Genomic DNA, 21,967 nt, shown 5'->3' with positions numbered 1-21,967 from the left:
CAATGAAATAAAAGCTAAAGACATGTGGCAGGGCATTTCATCCTGAAATAAAGAGGTGAAGCCTAAGAAAAACTCCTCTTGGGGAAAAAAATAAATATATACACACACATACATCATATATATATATATATATATCTTCTAGGGTTCTTGCCCAGCACTTCCTATTTTCTTAGCTAATTCTCACTTATTATTCTTCAAGAAATTTCAACCTAAGGAGTCCTAGACTAGGTCAGGTGCTTTTGTTGCATACTTGCACAGCTCCACAAACTTTTCCTTTATAATATTTATCAAAATGATAATTAGTGACATGTTAAGGAAAGTCTGGGTTGCAATGTAAGCTTTACCTGCCTGGTTTACTATTATATCCCAAACACCTAATTACTGTCCCTTGCACTTGGGAGTTACTCAATAAGTATTTGAATGAACAAATTTGCAAAAGAGGATTACCTTATAAGCACAGTCACCAAGTACATAAAAATTAAGCAATATTTATATTTTTCTCCTTGGCCCCCACTCATGCTAATCAGTCCCATTCTTACTTCCTAATAATGTACAAAATCTCTAAACACTTGAGGAAAACCAACAGTATGAAAGAAAAAGATTAAGACTGACAAAAAAAATCTAAGAAAATGAAATAAAAAAATTAAATTAAAACCAAAAATATGTTTTCATAAATAAGACCAGAATGAATTATTTAAACCATGGCTCAAGCTGAAAATGCTATATAAAAATTTTGAAGTACATATTCTTTTTGTTGTTGCTACTGCTAATGCTATTATTGCTGTGGTCACTAGAGACTGAACCCATGGGTGCTCTACTTCTACCACTGAGCATTACATCCCCAGCCCTTTTTATTTTTTGAGACAGGGTCTTGCTAAATTGCTGAAATTGGCCTCAAACTTGTCAGCCTCTGAAGTCACTGGGATTATAGGCATGCACCACCATGCCTGGCTTAAGTACGTTTTTAAAAACAAAAGAAAGACTGGCAAGCTTCTCTAGAGTCAGTGGACTAAAATCTAAGTGAAGGCATGCATCCAAAGTGGTAACAGAGCACTAAAATCATGACTGTACTATGTGTATATACCAAACAGGACAGATGTGAGATTTGGTTCTGATGGCCTCCCAAGGGCCAGGGAGATCGAAGTCCAAGTTCAGTGTCACCCCAGGAAGATAACGCGCCTCTCCAAGGCTGAGATCCCACTCTACCCCCAATCTATAAGATTGCAAAAAAGAAAAGATACTTTGGAGTTGGTGGGGAGAGTCTGAGGAGAGAGGGAGGGTGTGAAAGCTGTAAACAAACTGGATGACTAAAGTAAAGATACTAAGCATTGGTAAGGATATAAAGCACAGAACTCTCAAATTGTTATATATAGAAAAGATAAGTAAATTAGTAAAACCACTTTGAACTATTGGTTAAGTATTATCTAATAAACTGTACATGCACAAGGACCATCTTATGATCTAGACATTCTACTCTTATATATAGACCCAAAAGAAAAACATGCATATAGTTTTCAAGGGACAGGTACAAGAATGTTCATATCAGCATTATTTGTAACAGCTCAAAGGCAGAAACAATCCAATGTTCATCAATAGTAGATGGATGAATAAATTCATATTTATACACCACCACCATAAAAATAAACTACAACCACAGCAACACAGATAAGTATCCACGCCCTTGTGTGAATAAAACAAATAATATATATTCCATACAATTCCATACCATTTTGCAAAGAGAAAACTGAAGGGATACTATGGTTTGGGAGATAAAACCATATAGAAGTTGGGTGTGGTGGAGCATGTCTATTGACTTGAGAGGGTGAGGCAAGAGGTGCAACTTTGAGGCCAATCTCAGCAGCTAATGAAGTCCCTGTCTCATAATAAAAAGTTAAAAAAGAACTGGAAATATAACTCAGTGGTAAAGTGCCCATGAATTAAATCCCTAGTACCTAAACAAATAAATCCATATAGAAAAAAAAAGAAGAAAATATCAATCACAAAAAGGCAAGATGGTGGTTATGTTTATAGAAGGCTGTGAAGGACGTAGAACTAATTCAAAGAGAATAGTTAGCAAACTATTGCAATAGCTCAAGTCAAGGCTATGGTAACCTGTACTGGGGTAATTGCAGTAGAGTAGGTGAATTTGAAATTACTGTAACTAAAAATACTATTATGGACCAAATGGTATACTATCAAAATTCATGTTAAAACCCTAACTAACCTTCACTGTGGCTGTAATTGGAAAAAGGAAATAATTAAGGTTATGTGAGGTCATGAGGGTGGGGCTCTGATCTATAGGACTGGAGTCCATAAGAAGAGACATTGGTGAGCTCAGTCCTTCCCCAAACCCCATTAAGGACAGATCATGTGAGGGCCACACTGGAAGGCAATCATCTGAGCTGGGTCTGGTCATGCACAACTGTTAACCCAGCTACACAGGAAGCTGAGGAAGGAGGACTGAAAGTTTGAAGCCAGCCTGGGTAATTTGGTTGGACCAACTCATAAAAAGGAAGGGAGGGAGTAAGTAAAGAAAAACAGCCATCTGCAAGCCAGGAAAAGAACCCTCACCAGCAATCAGCAACCAAACCTACTAGACTTGTTCTGGAATTCCAGCATCCAGAACTACGAAAAAATAAATTTGTTTAAGCCACCCAGTTTGTGGTATTTCACTGGGGCAACCTGGGCAGGCTAATATGTATTGTGGTACTAAGAAGTGGGCACTTCTGTAATAAATACCTAAAAATGAGAAAGTAGTTTTGGAACTGGGTAATGAAGTTGAAAAAGTTTGGATGCGAATGCTAGACTTGGATTGTCATGATAGGACTGTTGGTGGAAATATGGACCAACACAATTGGATGAAAGGTGAGAACTCAAAAAGAAGAGAGCTCCAGGGAAAGCCTCCATCTTACTACAGAAAACACAGAGCATGAACAGAATGCTCAAGGACATTATGGACATTAAAGGTCATTCTTGTGAGGTCTCAGACAGATCTGTTATTTTATTAATTAGAACAAATGTAATCCCTTGGTGTAAAATGAAAGAACTTGGCTGAATTGTGTTCTGGCGTTTTGTAGAAGGTAGAAATTGTGAGCAATGAAATGGAATAATTGAGATCTCTAGGAAAAGTATTGGTTTTTCTTTATAACTTAAAATGCTTAAAAAAATCTTTTTTTTTTATACAGATAGATTGAAAGACTTTTAAGCAAAAAGGAGCCACAGAGCCTTTCTTTCTCTCTGCCTACTCAGTTCTACTTTACAGTATACTTTCATTTTCACTTTCAATAAATCTATGCTCTGTCTGGCCTTGTTTTATTTTGTTTTTTTAAAAGGACAGGCTGGGGCTACAGCTCAATGGCAGAGCTCTTGCCTCATACATGTGAGGCACTGGGTTCATTCCTCAGCAGTGCACAAAAATACATAATAAAGGCATGCTGTCCATCTACAACCACCAAAAAAGATTTTTTTAAAAAAGGACCTATAATTTAATTTGGAAAATTCTCAGCCTATATATACTGCAGTAATAAAAATAAGAAAATGTTCTGAAAGGAACACTAAATATGACTGATAATTTTGCACCTGAGCAAAATCCAAGAATAAAAATGAGATTATACACCTTACAAACATTGTCAGCTAGACCTCACTCAATGAAACAGTAATAACAGAATAAAAGGTGTGGGGCTTTCGGGATTCCACAGGACAAGACAATAGAGCAATATGGCTATGAATCTGAGCTTTTCTCTTTTAAAAAAGTGAGGAACATCTCAAAGGTGATGGGCAAGGCTGCACTGCCACCCAGGGTTCCAGGAACAAGAGCATGCTGCCTGAATGGTCCTGGAGGATATAGCATCAAATCACAAGGACAATTCTTGAGACTTAAGGTTTAATGGGATTTGTCTTACTAGATTTTGAACTTGTATGAGGTCTGGCATCCCTTTCCTTTGACCTATTTCTCCCCTTTGGAATGGCTCTCTATCCTATGTCTGTCCCGCCATTGTATTTTGCAAATAACTTATCTGATTTCACAGATTCATAAACAGAGGAGGATTTTACCTCAGGATGATTATACTTGATTTAGATTTAGATGAGACATTCAAATAAGAAGACCATGGGAACTTCTGGATGGAATGAAAGCATTTGCATGAGAGAACATAAATTTTGAGAGGCCAGAAGGTTATGGACAGAATGCCAGTCACCTCCAAAATTCATATGTTGAAGCCCTAAGCCCCAATGTGGCTTTATTTGGAATAAGTAATTTGGATTAAATTAGGTCATAAGGGTGAGGCCCTGAATTGAGAAGACCAGTGTCCTTATTAACAGAGAATCCATCCATGAGTCAGCCTCCTTATATCAAAGAAAACATTCTGCATTTGGCTTTTTGGGATTGGCTAACTTCACTTAGCATTATCTTCTCCAATGCCATCCACTTACCTGCAAATGCCATAATTTTATTCCCTTTTATTGCTGAGTAAAATTCCATTGTGTATATATACCACGTTTTTTATTCATTCATCCACTGAAGGGCACCTAGGTTGGCTCCACAGTTTAGTTATTGTGAATTGTGCTGCTATAAACATTGATGTGGCTGTGTCCCTCTAGTACGCTGTTTTTAAGTCTTTTGGGTATAAACAGAGGAGAGGGATATCTGGGTCAAATGGTGGTTCTATTCCCAGATTACCAAGGAATCTCCATACTGCTTTCCATATTGGCTGCACCAATTTGCAGTGCTACCAGCAATGTATGAGTGTACCTTTTTCCCCACATCCTTGCCAACACTTATAGGGCAGAGGGGTGGGAGGGAAAGGGAGGGGGAAGAGGATTAGTAAGCATGGTGGAATGTGATAGACATCATCATCCAAAGTACATGTATGAAGACACGAATTGGTGTCAACATACTTTATATACAGAGATATGAAAAATTGTGCTGTATACATGTAATAAGAATTGTAATGTATTTGCAGTTGTTTATTTTTTAAAAAAAAATTGAAAAAAAAAACCCAGAGAATCCAAAGAGTTCTTTCTCTTTCTTTCTCTCTCTCTCTCTCTCTCTCTCTCTCTCTCTCTCTCTCTCTCTGGTTTTCCCTCAGCCTCATTACTTGCATGCACATTGAGAAAAGCCCATGTGAAGACATATTAAGAAAGTGGCTGGTAGAGTTCTCTTATCAGAAACCAATCCTGTTGGGCCTTGATCTGGGAAGTTCAGCCTCTAGAATTTGTAAGACAACAAATTTCTGGGCTATTTTGTTGGGAGCCTAAGCAGGCCAACATGCTTACAAAAAGTGAGAAGCATTAATGTATAATAAAGATAAATTCTTGTCATTAATAATAAAATATAACAAATTAATGTCTAAAACACACTACTGGTCTTATGATGGCAATTACTAAAATGGGAAACCTAAAACTGATTATTAGAAAAGATTGGGGTCTACAATGAAATTTTTACATATAATTTTTACTCTTATATAGTTTTTCTAAAACTGTGCATATTACTTCCATCAATCCTTTAAAGTTAAAATACCATACCTTCGGGCTGAGGTTGTGGCTCAGTGGTTGAGCGTTTGCCTAGCATGTGTGAAGCACTGGGTTTGAGCCTCAGCACCGCATATAAATAAATGAATAAAATAAAGGTCCATCAGTATCTCAAAAATATCTTTTAAAAAAAATACCATACCTTCATTTCCTAAATTTCAGTCATCCAAGTGTTTTTTAATTTTTGTTATATGTACTCTTGTTAATTTTCAACCAACTTATTTAAAATTAAATCATTTATTTTACTTGACTTTCAACTTTTACTGCTTACAATTATGTTTTTCTGAGACACATTAAAATATGTCTATTAAAAAATGTTTACCAAGCTGGATGTGGTGGTACACGCCTGTAATCCCAACAACTTGGGAGGCTGAGGCAGGAGCATTGCAAGTTTGAGACCAGTCTGGGCAATTTAGTGAGACCCTGTCTCAAAATTAAAAATATAAAAGGTTAGGGATGTTGCTCAGTGATAGAGCACACCTAGGTTCAATCTGAAATATTGCAAAAAAAAAATGTTTATCCATGTTAACCTAAAATTATCTCCCTGTTTCTGGAGTACAAAAGAGGCCATGGTTTGAGAAATAGTGCTAGATGCAAAATTTAATCATTTGATGTCTTAGAACCACATTAAACACATAAGAAAATAAATACCTATCTTTCATTATTTATGTATTTATTGTTGCTATTATGTCCAGGTTGGTTCTGAACTTCTAGACTCAAGGGATCCCCATCCCCCTGTCTCCTGAGTAGCTAGGACTACAGGCATGTATCACTGTGTCTAGCTCCTGTCTTTTTTTTGTTGTTTTTTGTTTTGTTTTCAATACATCCCAGTCCTTTCTAACATTTTTTGAGACAAGGTCTCACTAAGTTTCTAAGGCTGGCCTCAAACTTGCAATCCTCCTGCCTCAAACTCCCAAGTCACTGGGATTAGAGAATATACCACTGTGCTTAGCTCCTGCCTTGTTTTTTTATAATTAAATACCTCCACAAGTAATACCCCTGAAAAAAACATCTGAGTATTGTAATTTCCCATGTTAGATGACTAAATTGTACTAAATATAACTTGAAAATATTTCACATCATGAAAAGTTACATATTTTAAAACATTTAATATAAAAAATGCTTAATGTTCGTAAAAAATTTGAAAACTACTTTTGTCATATATGGTTTTAGATACATAAAATATAAAAGCTTTTTTGTGTGTATTAAGGATATACTAAGCTATATTCCCAGCCCTTTTTATTTTATGTCAGGATCTCACTGATTTGCTGAGGTCTTGCTAAATAGCTGAGGCTGGCTTCAAACTTAAAATCTTCCTGCCTTGGCTTCCAAAGTCCCTGGAATTATAGGCATGTTCCATTGCTCCTGGCAAGAAAAGGTATTTATAAAAGAAAATTTTGTAAATAATCAAATAGCCGAACTCATAGTGAAATAGAATATTTATTTGAATTTCTCTTGGTAGTAGCACTCAACAAAGAAAAAATAAACCAAGCTGTGACATTTTGTTTTAAATGCAGCCATTTTTTGGAAAATGAAACAGTTTTTGTGTTTAATGGCAATAAGTGGGACATCTATTTTAAAACTACCATTTAAGAAGTAGTACTTTAAGAATATATACTATGATTAACATGATGTGTTTTATGGAATAGATGCATATCTGAATGCCAATGTGAATATGGAAGAAATATATATGTGTTAAAAACCACACTGGAAAGCTAAAAGTTCTTTTTTACAAAAAGTAGTTTGAAATAAATAAGAACTTGCTAGTAAACCCCATAAACTTCCACACATGGGATTTAAAAAAAAGTCCCCACCTGCCCCCCCAACACAAAAGAAAAAACTTGGTCAATTTGAGTAGAGACATTACACAACCACTCATTTCTGTACAACATGGAGGCCTGGTTACACAGTCAATATTAACTTCCTAAAGTGCATCTTTTGAAGACTTGTCTAGTAAAATTGCAAAATCAAACATAAAACACTTAACACAGACATGCAATAACAAAGCTAAATCATTATAGTGCAAAGTTTTTAAAACTACTTTTAAAACTTTTGATTCACCAAAGAATAAAGACATCAAATAGAGTAGTGTTCTCATCCTCCAACAATATGCGTTATATGCTTTTGTTACTTGGCAAATCTTTTTGGAGTCAAATAAAAATAATGCAGTCTAAACAATATTTCTTCTGTTAATATAATACGATTCCTCAGGCAGAACAGTAAGATGCAGAGGAAGAGTTAGATTTTTGGAAGTTTTGGTGCATTAACCACAGGATTTGCCTCCTGCAAGTATCTCCTCCCTGCACTCTTGTAATCATAGGTGCAGCCGTGAGTTTCTGCATAGCGATGAGATGCACAGAAGTTGTTTCCACATCTAAAGCACAAAAAGAGTTTATGTGAATAGTCACATTTCTATGAAAGGCTCATCTCTTTGGGAGAGAGACAGATGCTTGACTTCAGGTATTCCAACAGGAGCCCTTTGGATCTCCTTAGCAATCTCAGTGCTGACATTTCCCTTCCACTTATAAGCACAGAGACCCCTCCCAAACAAAACAAGTTAATTGTCTATGAATGAAGTTTATAATAAAGAATCCACTATGGAACGAAATAGGGTGTATGCCTTTCTGGAGTAGTAAAATTTCAAAAGCTGATAAATATGTCCACCATATCTCTTATATTTAAACCTGGAAAGAACGCTAAATTTCTAAGAAATTTTATTTCATGAAAAAATTAGATTATATAAAAGATAACTATGCCATAAAAGGATTTTTAAAAAATGTTTCTAGGGCTGGGGCATAGCTCAGTGGTACAGCACTTATATAGCTTTGTGAGGCCCTGGGTTCAATCCCTAGTACCACAAAAAAAAATTAAAATAAATGCTTTGAGCAATAAGATAGGCTGTTTTCAGTTGGACCTGATACATTCTAAAAAGTAGCAATTATTTTCAATGCTTGGCCTAATCCTAAGGGCAGATAAAGATATCAATCAATGCTAATAAAAGACATAGTTGTGGGAAGAAAAAAATATATTATTAAAAGAACAGTGATCTGTTTTGAAATGAGTGAACCATATAATTGTTAAAATTCACAGTAAATTAAATTCAGTCCTTTTTTTGGCTATTTAAAATAGAATATTGGAGAAGGGGTTCTTGTAGGTAATAGTCAAACAAAAACCAAGTGTATTAACAAAGAACAAAGAAGGTCCATTCTGTCCTATTGGCTTATTGGGTAGTGGAAGATCTGCTTTTGCCTTTTGGAAATTCATTAACTATCTACTTGCTCTTTACTTCAGTCAATTAGGAATTCAACTGAAGGTTGCTACTTGAACATCAGCTTGATGTTATGAATGGCCAATTTAAATAATGTTTTATTTTGCATAATCCCCATGCTGGGTCACAACAGAGAAAGCATCTTAGCTTCTCCAGCTGGCCAACCTGCCTGCATTCGTAGCTAGTAGCCAGTCCAGTTTTCTTTCCACAAAGAAAACAATGCTTTGTTGTTTTTTTCTTTGTTTGAAGAGGGGCTTTCACAGGTGGGAGGTGATGGGTACATTCCCCTGTTTAGAGAAAGGACATCTTGATTAATATAGGCATTAAATTCTAAATGTGAATATCACTAAGCAAAACACAAGACACATTCCTGTAATGATAAACATCTATGATGTAAGAATTTAATTTGTATCATTTTCTTTTTTGCATAATAGGGATTGAATCCAGGGGTGCTCTACCACTGAGCTCTACCCATAGTCCTTTGCCAAAGTGCTAGGTTGGCCTCAAACTTGTGATCCTCCTGCCTTAGGCTCTTCAGTAGCTAGGATTATAGGCATGTGCTACTACACCCAGCTTTATACAATTTTTATATTGAAAATTATTTACAGAACCTACAAGTTGCAGGAGTAGTTTCCTAAATTTTTTTTAAGATGTGATAGGATTCTACTGATACTAAGACAATATTTTTTAAGACTTCTTGTATAAACCAACACTTTGCTGATTAGATCTGAGGATAATCAGCTTACATATAGTATACCAAACATTGAAGAGATCAAGAAAAGTATCTGGTTCAAAGTTGTCCTTGATGATTCCCCTGAGAACAATGTCTTTGCAAAGCAATCATCCTGCCAACATTGAGGTATATCAGAGGATCATGGGGCTTTTCTTTTAGTGATAAGCTACCACAGAAAGTAAATTCTCAACAATGAGCAACTTTCATTGTTTCAAATTTCATTCTTCCAAAATTTAATAATTTTAAAATTAAAAGAACATGTATTTTTCTCTGTTACTAAGTGCTTTAAAGTCAAAATCAGTTCACATATAAAAAAGCACTCTGAAAAATTTAAATGTTATAATGATATAAATGTTATAAATAGTGACTAACACAGTACACAGCTTGATCTCACAGTATTACTTTTTTAAAAAGTATAGTTTTACAGAAAAAATTATTAGGGGCTGGGGATTTATCTCAGTGGTAGAGCTTTTGCCTAGCATGTTCAAGGCCCCAGCACCAAAAATTTTAGTAAATTCTATACTATTGTAACTTGATTTTTTTTCTTTTTCTTCTTAAAAATAAGAGAATATCTCGCCAGGTGTGGTCACCTGCAATTCCAGTGATTCAGGAGGTTGAAGGAGAAGGATCTCAAGTTGGAGGCTGATGAATAAATTCTACCCATTTCAGGAGAGAAACATGATGGCAATAATGATGATTTTTCCCATTTTCATAACATGCACAAAGTCCTTACCCTTTGAATTTCTTTCAATGTGAACTCATAAGTCCTATGAAGAATTCTGTGACATCTGCTGTAATTTTGAAAAGATTCCCATAGCTTTTCATGAAGGAGGCCAGTTAAGACTTAGTAAGTCTTAAGACTTTGTCTCAAGAAAAAATAAAATAAAAACGGCTGAGGATATAGTTCAGTGGTAGAGCACCACTGGGTTCAATCCCTAGTACTAAATGATTGGTGATGATGATGATGATGATGGCATATTTCATGTGAATGAAATAAATTTGTTTGATTATTAACTTAAATGTCTTTAGAATTGACCAAAATCAACAAACCCTTTGGGAGAGGGTACTGGGATTGAACCCAGGGGCACTCGACCACTGAGCCACATCCCTATTTTGTATTTTATTTAAAGACAGGTCTTACTGAGTTGCTTAGTGCCTCATTTTGCTGAGGCTGGGTTGAACTTGTGATCCTCCTGCCTTAGCCTCCCAAGCCACTGGGATTACAGGTGTGAGCCCCTGTGCTCAGCCCAATTCTCTCTTTGTATTTATATTTTTAAGAGGTAAAAAGTACCCCATATCACCTTTGTGAAATGTTCCTGGTAATTCTAAGTGCACTGAGAAAAAAAGCTCTTATTGAATTGGTGCGTAGGAGCCATTAGGAGTCATTCAGTTACTTCTTTCAAGTTTTTTCCAGTTTTGTGCAAGAACTGGGAGTACATTTTACAGACTGATAGTAAAGCAGACTCAATTTTGTTGGGCTTGTATATTGAGCACCCAATCTGTATTGTGGCAAAAGATATAGCATCAATTAACTGTAAATCTGAATTTTTAATCTTTAAATAGAGTTTTCATAGTCTTTCATCTGCCTAATAAATATTAAACTCAGGCCTCTCATACTTTTTCATAGTAGTTGATTAGAACTTCACAGGTGCCAGAACCATTGACACTCTCCCACTTTTCTTTTCATTCCTCTGCTTGTTCTTACTATTTTTATTGGCCTTTGATAAGTGCCATCAAGCATTTGTGAGTCCCTATTATTTTTAACAAGTATGGACAGTAGCTTTGAGCTTATCTGATGAATTGGGATGTATCTCAGTGGTAAGAGGGTATACTTAGCATTCATAAGAAGACCAATGAAGAAACTTAGTAAGTCAATAAAGTAAAACTTACACCAAAAATTAGTCTCCAGATAACTCAGAATGATACAATTATTACTTAGGTGGGTTCAATTCTCAGCACCAAAATAAATAGATAGATAGATAAATAATAACTTGCACAGGACCCACAGGGACGGCATCTATACAAGATACCTAACAGAAGCACATTTATTTTCAACCACCTTTGAAGCTCAGGCTTAGGATATTCTTTCTAAAACAATGGTGGGTCAAAGAAAACTACTGATTATAAATTAGTTCGGTGCAATCACATTTTCATTTTTCTTTCTGTAGGAGATTCTTGAACTCAATATTTTCCAAATTTTTTCATTCAAGAACTATTGTGAATGTGCAGACATAAAGAACATATTAGTGGGCTGGGGTTGTGGCTCAGTGTTAGAGCGCTCACCTAGCATGCACAAGGCACTGGGTTCCATCCTCAGCACTACATAAAGTAAAATAAGATATTGTATCCACCTAAAACTTAAGAATAGATTTTTTTTTAAAAAAAGAACATATCAGTGACAGAATTAGGTGGCATAAAAACATCTGCCATCTCCTATGAAAACTGTTTCTATATATTCTTCTACCCAAAGACAACTATTTATTAGTCATCTACTCCATCACTAATTTTCCTAATATTCCTTTGTCTGGCAATGAAAGCCTTACATGTCCAATATGATGGTTTATAACTTTCCAGAGCCATTTCCTACTATTTACCATGTCATACCAACCCTGAATGATGTACTGGGTCCGTTCACATCCAAAGTCTTTTTCCAAAATTCTCTACATCACATGCCAACCTATTAAAATTCTACTTATCCTGTAAGACATCATCAATCCTCAACTCTTCTCTGAAGCTTCCTCACAAATGTGTATTACATGCATAAAGAAAAATTTCATAAAATAATGTTGATGTATAGAATAAAACTAAGGTTAAAAAAGATAGAGGCTTGGGGTAAAACTCAGTGGTAGAGCATTTGTCTAGCATGGTGGCTTTAATCCCAAGCACTGCCAAAGTAATTTTTTAAAAAGACAAAAATAATAGCAAATCAAAATAAAAATCTGTTGTGATTTTTTTTTGTGTGTGTGGCACTAGAGACCAAACCCAGGGCCTTGTACATTCAAAGCAAGCACTCTACCAACTGAGCTATATCCCCAGCCCTCAAAATAAAAATCTATAATAACATAATAGCCAAGAATTAAAAAGAAAGAAATGTAGCTCAGTGGTAAAGCACTTGCTTAGCAAGCATAAGGCTCTGGATTCGATGTCTAGTGCCACATTAGAAAATAAGAAAAAAGAAAAAATATTTCAAATACAAAGACCAAGTAAGGTAATTCTACAGAGCACCCGCTGATTTTGAAATTATGGAGATCTTTGGTGACCTCAGGATTAGCAATTCAGAAGATCAGCAAGAAGAGAAGAAAGCACTGAAACCTACATTAAGACGGATGGAGTAGATGAAAGATGCAAATTACTAAAAGGCTTTACTGTGAATTAGGACAGCACAGTATGTCAAGGAAAAACTATAACATTAAAAGTGGATATATCACAGAACTGGGTTGTGGCTCAGCAGTAGTGTGCTCGCCTAGCACGTAGGAGGCCCTGGGTTCGATCCTCAGCACCACATATAAATAAACAAAATAAAGGAATTATGTTCATCTACAACTAAAAAAAAAATTTTAAAAAGTGGATATATTACAGTAATCAAAACATTGTGGCACTGGCATATACATATATAGACCAATGGAAGAGAATAAAGACCTAAGAAATAAACCCTCATCTATGAGGTCAAATAACTTTCAACAAAGGTGCAAAGATCTGGCAAGATTTGGCACCTTTATTAAGGGAAGAGTAGTCTTTTCAATAAATGGTACTAGGAAAACTAGATGCCCGCATTATAACAAAATAAAGCTGGGCTATCATCTAATATCATATTCAAAAATCAACTTAAAATGGATCAAAGATCTAAATGTATGGCCTACAACTATAAAACATCTAGAAGAAAACAACATGAGAAAACTTTCATGATACTAGATATCTAGAATATGACACCAAAGACACGAGTGACAAAGGGGAAAATACACAAACTGGATTTCATGAAAATTAAAAACTTGTGCAACAAAAGACACTTTTTAAGAGAGTAAAAAGTTTAGGCATAGCAGCACTTACCTATAATCCTAGCAATTTAGGAGGCTGAAGCAAGAAGATTGCGAAGTTTAAGACCAGCCTCAGAAACTTAGTGAAACCTTAAGCAGCTTGGCAAGACCCTGTCTCAAAATGCAAAAATAAAATAAAAGGGTTGGGGATAAAACTCAGTGATAAAGTGCCCCTGGGTTCAATCTCCAGTGCCAGAAAAAAAAAGTAGAGAAAAAAAAAGTGGAGAAAAGTTTGCAAATAATTTCATGATAAAGGCTTAATTTCTAGAACACATAAATGACTTGTAAAATCCAATAATACAAAACAACCAGCCTGATTAAAAAATGTATAAAGGATAGGAATAGATATTTCTCTAAAGATATACTAATGGCCAGAAACACCTGAAATTTAGCCAATGAGGCAATCAACATCACTAATTAGAGAATTGATGATATCACTAATCATTACAGAAAAGTAAATCAAGCTAGGTACCCTGGCACATGCCTATAATCCCAGCAATTTGGGAGGCCAAGGCAAGGGGATCACAAGTTAAGACCAGTCTCAGCAACTTAGTGAGGCCCTAAGACACTTAGGAAGATCTCGTCTCAAAATTTTTAAAAATTATAAATGAATAAAAAATAAAGAAATGCAAATCAAAACCACATTACATATCACCTTACACTCATTAAAATGGCTGTTTGGAAAACAAAACCAGAAAACAAGTACAAACAAGGAGAACTGGAATCCTGTGCACTATTAGTGGGAAAATAATATGGTGATTCCTCAAAAAATTAAAAATAAATCAGGTGTGGTAGCACACACCTGTAATCCCAGTAACTCAAGAAGTTGAGACAGGAAGACTGCAAATTCAAGGCTGGCCCCAGCAACTTAGCAAGGCCCTGTGTTAAAATAAAAAACAAAAAGGGCTGGTAATTTAGCTCAGAGGTACTATGCCCTTGGTTCAATCCCCAGTACAAAAAAAAGAGAAAAATAAAGTACCATATGATCCAGCAGTTTCATTTCTGATATACACCCCAAGGAATTTAAAGTAGTATCTCAAGTTCGCAGCACTATTACTCACTCTAGATAAAATGTGGAATCAACACAGGTGTATTACTGACTGATGAATGGATAAGCAAACTGTGCTACATAAAACAATGGAATATATGCCTTAAAAAGGAAGAAAATGTTGACATGTGCTACAACACAGATAAACCTTGAAGACATTATGATAAGTGAAATAAGCCAGTCACAAAAAGACAAATACTATATACACTTATATGGTACTTAAGAGTGGTTGCTGAGGGAAGCAGGGAGGGAGAAAATAAGGACTTGGTGGTTCTTTTTTGTTTTTGTTTTGTTTTTGAGATGGGGTTTTCCTATATTGTGCCTATGCAAAGTTTCAGTTTTGTAAGATGAAAAGAGTTCTGGAGATAGATGGTGGTTATGGTTGCCCAATAATGGGAATATACTTAATGCAAAGAAACTGTATACTTAAATTATTAAAAAAGTAAAATTTGTGAAAAAAGTAAAATTACTACACAAAAAATTTGAAAAAGTAAGAAGATATATTAAGACTCCATAATATCAGCCCTTACACAGAAATGGAAAACAAATCCTAAGTATCTCTTAAAAACATAAAACTCACATGATAACTATAATATATAAAGGTGGCACATCTTGGATAATGAATTTCCCAACTCTGGTCTGGATATTAAAACAAAAGAAGATAGGAATAGCTTCCCTATCCTTGAAAATACTGACTGATTAGTGCAACTTTAAGGTGACAGCACTTACTGGTAGGAGGAAATACTAATGTTATAGTCACTCCTGCTACTATGTTTTAGACAGGGCTAGTCCTAGAGATTGCTCCTTTCTTTTTCTTTTTTAGTACTAGAGATTGAACCCAGGAGCACTTCACCACTAAGCTACATCCCAAAGTCCTTTTTTTTTTTAACTTTTTATTTTCAGACAGTGTCTTGCTAAGTTGTTGAGGCTGGCCTCAAACTTGTGAACCTCCTGCCTCAGCCTCCCAAGTCACTGGCATTACAGGTATATATGCCACTGAGCCCACCTATTTTTTTTCTTTTATCCAGAAATAACTATCAGTCCATCAAAAAGAGAGTCTTACCCTTGATACTGAAGCAATGATGTTAAAAACATCTTTCTAGAGTAATTCCTCAAAGCCCATTCAGTATCCCATCAGGACTCAAGAGTGGCCAGCCACTAGGGGATGGGAACTATATGTTAATTCTTCAATAATCTTGTTTTTTTCATATAGACCATATCTTTTCCCAGACAAAGGATGTCAATTTCAATTCTGTTTTATTCTTCAGTTCACATAATGAATTTCTGAACTGGAATAAAGTTTAGGGAGAGAGTTTACTCTGTACATACCATAGAAAATGTTCTTCCCATTTCTCTTTGAAAATTCAACATTATACATAGTAATGTGATTATTAGCTTTATATTATTTTCAAAATAATCTATAGCTTACCTACTCTTTTCCCTGCTGCTGCATTATTTCCATTCATTCCAATACCACGGGCAGACTACAATTAAAACACAAAAACACCTACAGAGGTGAGTCAATGGGGAATAGAAGAGATCACCAAACATGAAATACTTGCATTTTATTACTAAGATGCTATTGGGCTTCCATTGAAAATTATCTAATCTATCTTTGTTTAATTAACAAATTAACTCGAAAACTGCTTGTCACATTTAGTAATATGATTCTTATTATTATTTAGATTTGATGGCTCAGATAAGAGTTCCTACTTTGAGAAAAATATTAGTAAAAACATTCAGTATTTAGCAATATATAATAAACTGTTTATATGAACTTATTTTCAAATCACACTTCTCAATCTGGGGCTAATATTATTTGAAATTTTATCATAAAAATATTTTTTAAAATTTTTAAAGATTTTTTATAAACTAGGCAAATATTTTCAGAGAAACTTATGAAAAAAGTCCAAACTTAGACCCCTATTTTCTGTAAACAAAAATCAAACTTTAAATATGATGAATAACTTACATGGATAACTACCAGATTATGTTGAAATGAAAACACTTACTAGAAAAAAATCTGTAGGTTCTGACTGGGGAGAACTTTTCCTAAGGCTTTCTTCCTGAAAATGCTGAAGGTTTGTAGACAGACCAATTCCAGAGGGCCGGAGCCTGCCTGCCCCACGTGTGCTCTGTAAACTGTCTTTTCTTGCGCTCTGCGCCAGTGAAGCAAAAAAACCGACATTATTTACACAACCAACGGGCTCTTTGGAAGCCTTGTTGGCTATTTCTGTAATGTCCCGAGCCTCAACTTTGGAAATAATATCAGATCTTTTCCCAGGCGAATCAACTTTAATACCACGAAAGCGAGTAGTCCTAGAGAAGGAAGAATCTGCCATGGTTCGAACATCCAATGACCTGAGCGTGTTTTGTGAAGCAGAAGGGAGGTTCCCAGACTCCAAACATTTGGACTGTCTCTGTGGTTTCACCAGAGAATTACGCAGTGGCATTGGAGCAGAACAGCGAAGTGGTGACAACAGTCCATTCTTGTGAGGACTTAATTCGCGGTGGTTGAGAACTGCAGTGTCTACTGACTCACCACTCAACACTCGTGTAACGTGTTTCAGATGCTGCTCTGTGACTCTCAACCCTTTGTCATCATTAGTGAGTAAGAGCTCTGTGTTTGCCTTTCGAACGCCTTCTAAGCTACTGTTCTGTTCAGTAGCATTTCCTTCTGAAACCGAGGCAAATGGACCCACTTTAAGTAGAAGTGATTCTCCAGGTACACTCCTTTCTGAAGTTGGAAATAAGACACTATCATCTTTGTTATTAGAGGGTAAGTTCCCTGAAATGTGTTTTGTCCGCCTGGGCAGGGATGATCCAAGAACAGAACCAGCAAGCTCTCCACCACTTTCCAACTCCATATGGGGTACCTGAGGTATCAGTCTGCTGTTACTGCTAGGATGAGACAGAGTGTTACTCTCCCAGTTATTCTCCTCCTTAAGTGCTTCACCAGTGAGAGACGAAATAGGTCTATCTGCAGGGGGCTGAGTTGCCAAAGTTGCAGCTGCCTTCCTGGATGGTTCTGGTAGATATTCATTTCCAGGAGAAGATAAACAAGATTGCCCAATGTGTGGCAGGACTCTTAACAACCTGTGGCGTGCTGCTGCTGTGGAACTGCTAGAAGGTCGAGAAGCTATAGGTGGATGAGGTTTTACTTTGACAACTTTCTTAGGCTATAAGAAAAGAGTGAATATATAATTCCTTTACACAGATGAGCTGCCTCTGGTAGCTGCTTTTATCCTAGACTCATTCTCTGGATAGTATGCAACTCTACATCCACCAAACATACTCTTTAAAACTGAAGGTTATGAGCTGGGCACAGTGGTGCTTGCCTCTACTCCCAGCAACTTGGGAGGCTGAGGCAGAAAGATCACAAGTTAAAGGCCAGCCTTAGCAACTTAGCAAGACCTTATCTCAAAATAAAAAATAAAAAGGAATGAGGATGTACCTCGGTGGTAGAGCATCTACGAGCTCAATTGCTAGTACCAGAAAAAGAAATAAATACATAAATAAATTTTTTTTAAATGAAGATTATGATTCTAAGCTGTAGAGATTAATAGCAGTTGCCTAAATCTGAGTATCTTCATGCATTCTCTAAAATAAAATAAAGCAAAATAACAAAAAATCCACAACCAAACAGATGAATAATATAATCAAATAAAATCACCCATATCCCACCCTTCAGCAAACTGGGAGAGATTCAAGTAATATGAAGTTCAAAGAAGAATTAGGAAAAAACCTAAACCTAAAAGACTTATCTGCAAAACCTATGCCAGTGGTAGAGTGTCAAGAAAGTGTAGCTTCAAAAACTGAACCCATAAAAAAGAAAATATACTTGTTATAAAAATACTGAAAAAGGTCTAAGATCTAAATCTTGGATATCAAACATGAGATATATTATGCTTTGTATCTTTAATGTCCCTGAAGAGGTCATGTACTAGACAATGCAGGAATGTTTAGAGGTGAAATTAATAGACTATGAGAGCTGTATCCTCATCAGTGGATTAATCCATTTGAAGGATTAATAATATGCATGAACTGCTGGGTGTGGAAGCACACGCCTGTAGTCCCAGTGACTCAGGAGGCTGAGACAGGAAGATCACAAGTTCAAAGTCAGCCTCAGCAAAAAAGCGAGGCACTAAGCAACTCAGTGAGACCCTGTCTCTGAATAAAATACAAAATAGGGATGGGGGTGTGGCTCAGTAGTCAAGTACCCCTGAGTTCAATCCCTGGTACCCTCATAATAATAATAATAATATGCATGAACAACTGGGTGGTTAGGCAAGTAGGGTATAGCTGGAGGAGTTATATCACTAGGGGTGTGGTCTTGGCATATATCTGTCCCTGAACCCTTCCCCACACCCTCTGCTTCCCAGTATCCAGAAGCTGAGCAATTTTCTTCCATCATGCCCTTCTGTCATGATGTTCTGCCTCACCTTGGGCCCATAGTGATGGAGTGGGCCCACTCATGCATTGAACCTCTGAAACTATAAGCCTAAACTAAACACTTCCTCTTATAAGTTGTTCTTATCAGGTATTTTAGACACAGAGACAAAAAGCTGATTAACAGAGTCTACAAGGAAATCAAAAGGAAGCAACCTGAAATAATTTAGTACCCAAGGAGATAGTATTATTCATGGGAGGAAGGAATAAAGAAGAGTAAATCAGAAGGGCAAGGTACCTTTCAAGAATAAATGTAAAGAAGAAGCAAAAAGAGGAAAGCAAAGATCATAGAGAAACAAAAGTAAATCACAAATTATAATGCACAAATTTAAAAAAAATAAATGAATTCAAGGGACACTGGCAGAGGAAGTGAATTGGGGGATGGAGAAGGGGTGGAAAAGAGAAATCACTGGGAAATAAATTGGACCAAATTATGTTATATGCATGTATCAATATGCCACAATGAACCCCACGATCATATATAACTATAATGCACTAATAAAAACATTAAAAAGTGAATCACAAAAATCAGAACACACACTAAGAATTCCCTCAAAGAAAAGAGTGCCACTGATTAAAACAACTAAAAAATTAAACAGTTGTGTGGCACACGCCTGTAATCTCAGCAACTTAGGAGGCTGAGGTAAGAGGATAAAAAATTAGAGGATAGCCTCAGCAATTTAGTGAAACCTTATCTCAAAATTTAAAGAATAAAAAAGAACCAGTGATATAGCTCAGGGGTGGAGTGTCTCTGGGACTGAACCCAATCCCATTAAAAAAAGGAAAGAAAACAAAAAAACTTGAATACAATACAAAACTCTCACTTTAGTATATTAACCACAACTATTAATACTTACCAAATAAATAAAATTATGGGAAAAATCAGAAAAGAAAAAGAAAAGGGCACACCAAATCCATAAAAACTATAAAAATAAAACAGAAAAAAGTGAGAATTAGAATATTTCAACTACTTAAAATTTTCTCCCAACACAATGAAGTGAAAGACCACTGCATCACAACACTCCAAACTGAATCAGATAAGCTTAAGTTAGTATTTGCATGTATTTTTTAAAAAATTATATCAAGTGGCACATACCTATATTCTCACTTTACTTGGGAGGCTAAGGCAGAAGGATTACAAGTTTGAGACTAGCCTTGGCAATTTAGGGAGACTCTGTCTCAAAATAAAAAACACAAGGTTCATCTCTAGTACTATGGGGAAAAAAAGTCATACCAAACAGTAAATCTCAAAACTGAAGACACAATGAACAACAGAGTGATATAAATATCAGGCCTAGAAATAATCTCCAGAAAATGAAATCATGTTAAAATGAAGAGTAAATTATCAGTTACACAAGGAGACTAGATTCTACTGAATATTTAATAAAGAATATTGGGAAGGGGTCAGGGTTGTGGCTCAGTGGTAGAGTGCTTACCTAGCATGTGTGAGGCACTGGGTTCAAGCCTCAGTACCACATAACAATAAATAAATAAAATAAAGGTACTGTACCCATCTACAACTTAAAAAAATAGGAAAAAAAGAATAGTGGAAAAAGATATGAAAACAGGCAAGAAAATTAAAATAAGAATTTAAAATGAGAAAAAGTAGTTGAATAGAAGACAAAGACATTCCAATATGTGTATAAAGGAAGTCCCTAGAAAACATTTAAAAACTAATATATACATTATAAAAAATTGTCCTGAAATAAGACTTGAATCATTATGTTAAAAAAGACTTTATTTTGTTTAAACAAATAAAATAAAGATATTTTGTCCATCTACAACTAAAAAAATATTTTAAAAACTACTCAATGTACTGTGAAAATTGACCCAGAACAGTAAATTCTAAGACTATCCTAAATTAAGTCATTTACAAAGAAAATAAGTGGGATTGTCAACTGGATTTCTCAATGGCAATATAGGAAGTAAGACAAAAATGGAGCAAAATTTTACAGAAACGCCTGGGAAATCAAATCACATTTTACACTCAGTTAAAGGGTAAAGAAAAGGTTCCGAACATGCAAAAACTCAGTAATTTCTGTTCTTATAAACCTTTTTGAAGAATTTACTAACCAAAAAGTATAGAGAAACTTTAGTAAAAAAAAGATTGATAGTAAGCATGGTATATATGTCATTGAAACGAAAATATCAGTGGGTATAAGGAATGCACATTTGGAGAAAAAAGAAGTTTACTGTCACTTAATACACTGATGGTCATTAATAAGTAGGAGTTAAAAGATATTGATGGTATATGGTCCTGATATTAGGCAAGGAAAGTTTAAGGGTAAAGATGCTAAAGATATGACATAAAGAAAATATTTTATAACATTTTAGGATTTGCAGTACAATGAAAATATGCTACTAGTATTTATGTACCAAGTCACACAGCATCTATCTCCTTAAAACAAAAAACTATGGGAGATGAAAAGAGATATGCACAGAAAGCTTCTAATTATAGACTTTCATGTATCATTATTTTCATTCCAAAAGATTAAGTGGACAAGTTAAAAAAAAGAAAACAGCAGATCCAAACAACCTATTATTAAGGTTGATTTTATAGATATAAATACCAAACTTTTACACTTAAATTAGAAAATACCTTTGAAATACACATAGAATATATATGAAAAGTGATATTGAATCTCAATGAATAAAATTCTATTAAGTAGAAATGTTAACAATATTGTCCAATTTCCATGAAATAAAACTAGCAATCCATTAAATTATTTTTGTACTGACAAAAATTATATACTAACAAAAATCATAAATTTACTTTAAAAACAATTAAAGTACTGCAAATTGACATTGTATTACTATTATTAGTATTACTAGTATTTTGTAGTAATTAAAATCCTACAAGTTGACACGTTCCCACTGATGTGTTAACTGAGAAAAATATATCATCT

General features: G+C 35.3%; 2 protein-coding genes across 4 annotated transcripts in view; both read right to left on the bottom strand.

The window, feature by feature from the left end:
* The window catches only part of Marchf8 (membrane associated ring-CH-type finger 8), a 238,547-nt gene that overhangs the window by 147,392 nt on the left and 69,188 nt on the right, over nt 1-21,967 (bottom strand). The gene's annotated exons all lie outside the window — the stretch shown is intronic.
* Nucleotides 6,951-21,967, bottom strand: part of Zfand4 (zinc finger AN1-type containing 4) — a 105,452-nt gene continuing 90,435 nt past the window's right edge. For 2 of the 3 annotated variants that reach the window (XM_046446755.2, XM_046446756.2), the window contains exons 7-11: nt 19,919-19,984; nt 16,625-17,791; nt 16,042-16,096; nt 8,967-9,084; nt 6,951-7,903 (exon numbers count right to left, since the gene is read on the bottom strand). In XM_046446755.2, the coding sequence (XP_046302711.1) occupies nt 7,768-7,903; nt 8,967-9,084; nt 16,042-16,096; nt 16,625-17,791; nt 19,919-19,984 (1,542 nt within the window). In that variant the 3' untranslated portion in view covers nt 6,951-7,767. The remainder of the gene's footprint in view (nt 7,904-8,966; nt 9,085-16,041; nt 16,097-16,624; nt 17,792-19,918; nt 19,985-21,967) is intronic. The other variant, XM_058580015.1, reaches the window with a different exon arrangement.

Source organism: Marmota monax, unplaced genomic scaffold (genome assembly GCF_021218885.2).
Source record: "Marmota monax isolate L192 unplaced genomic scaffold, Marmota_monax_Labrador192_F-V1.1 WCK01_AAM20220418_F8-fsc00207, whole genome shotgun sequence".
Classification (NCBI taxonomy): domain Eukaryota; kingdom Metazoa; phylum Chordata; class Mammalia; order Rodentia; family Sciuridae; genus Marmota; species Marmota monax.
This window is presented reverse-complemented; position numbering and strand designations above follow the sequence as displayed.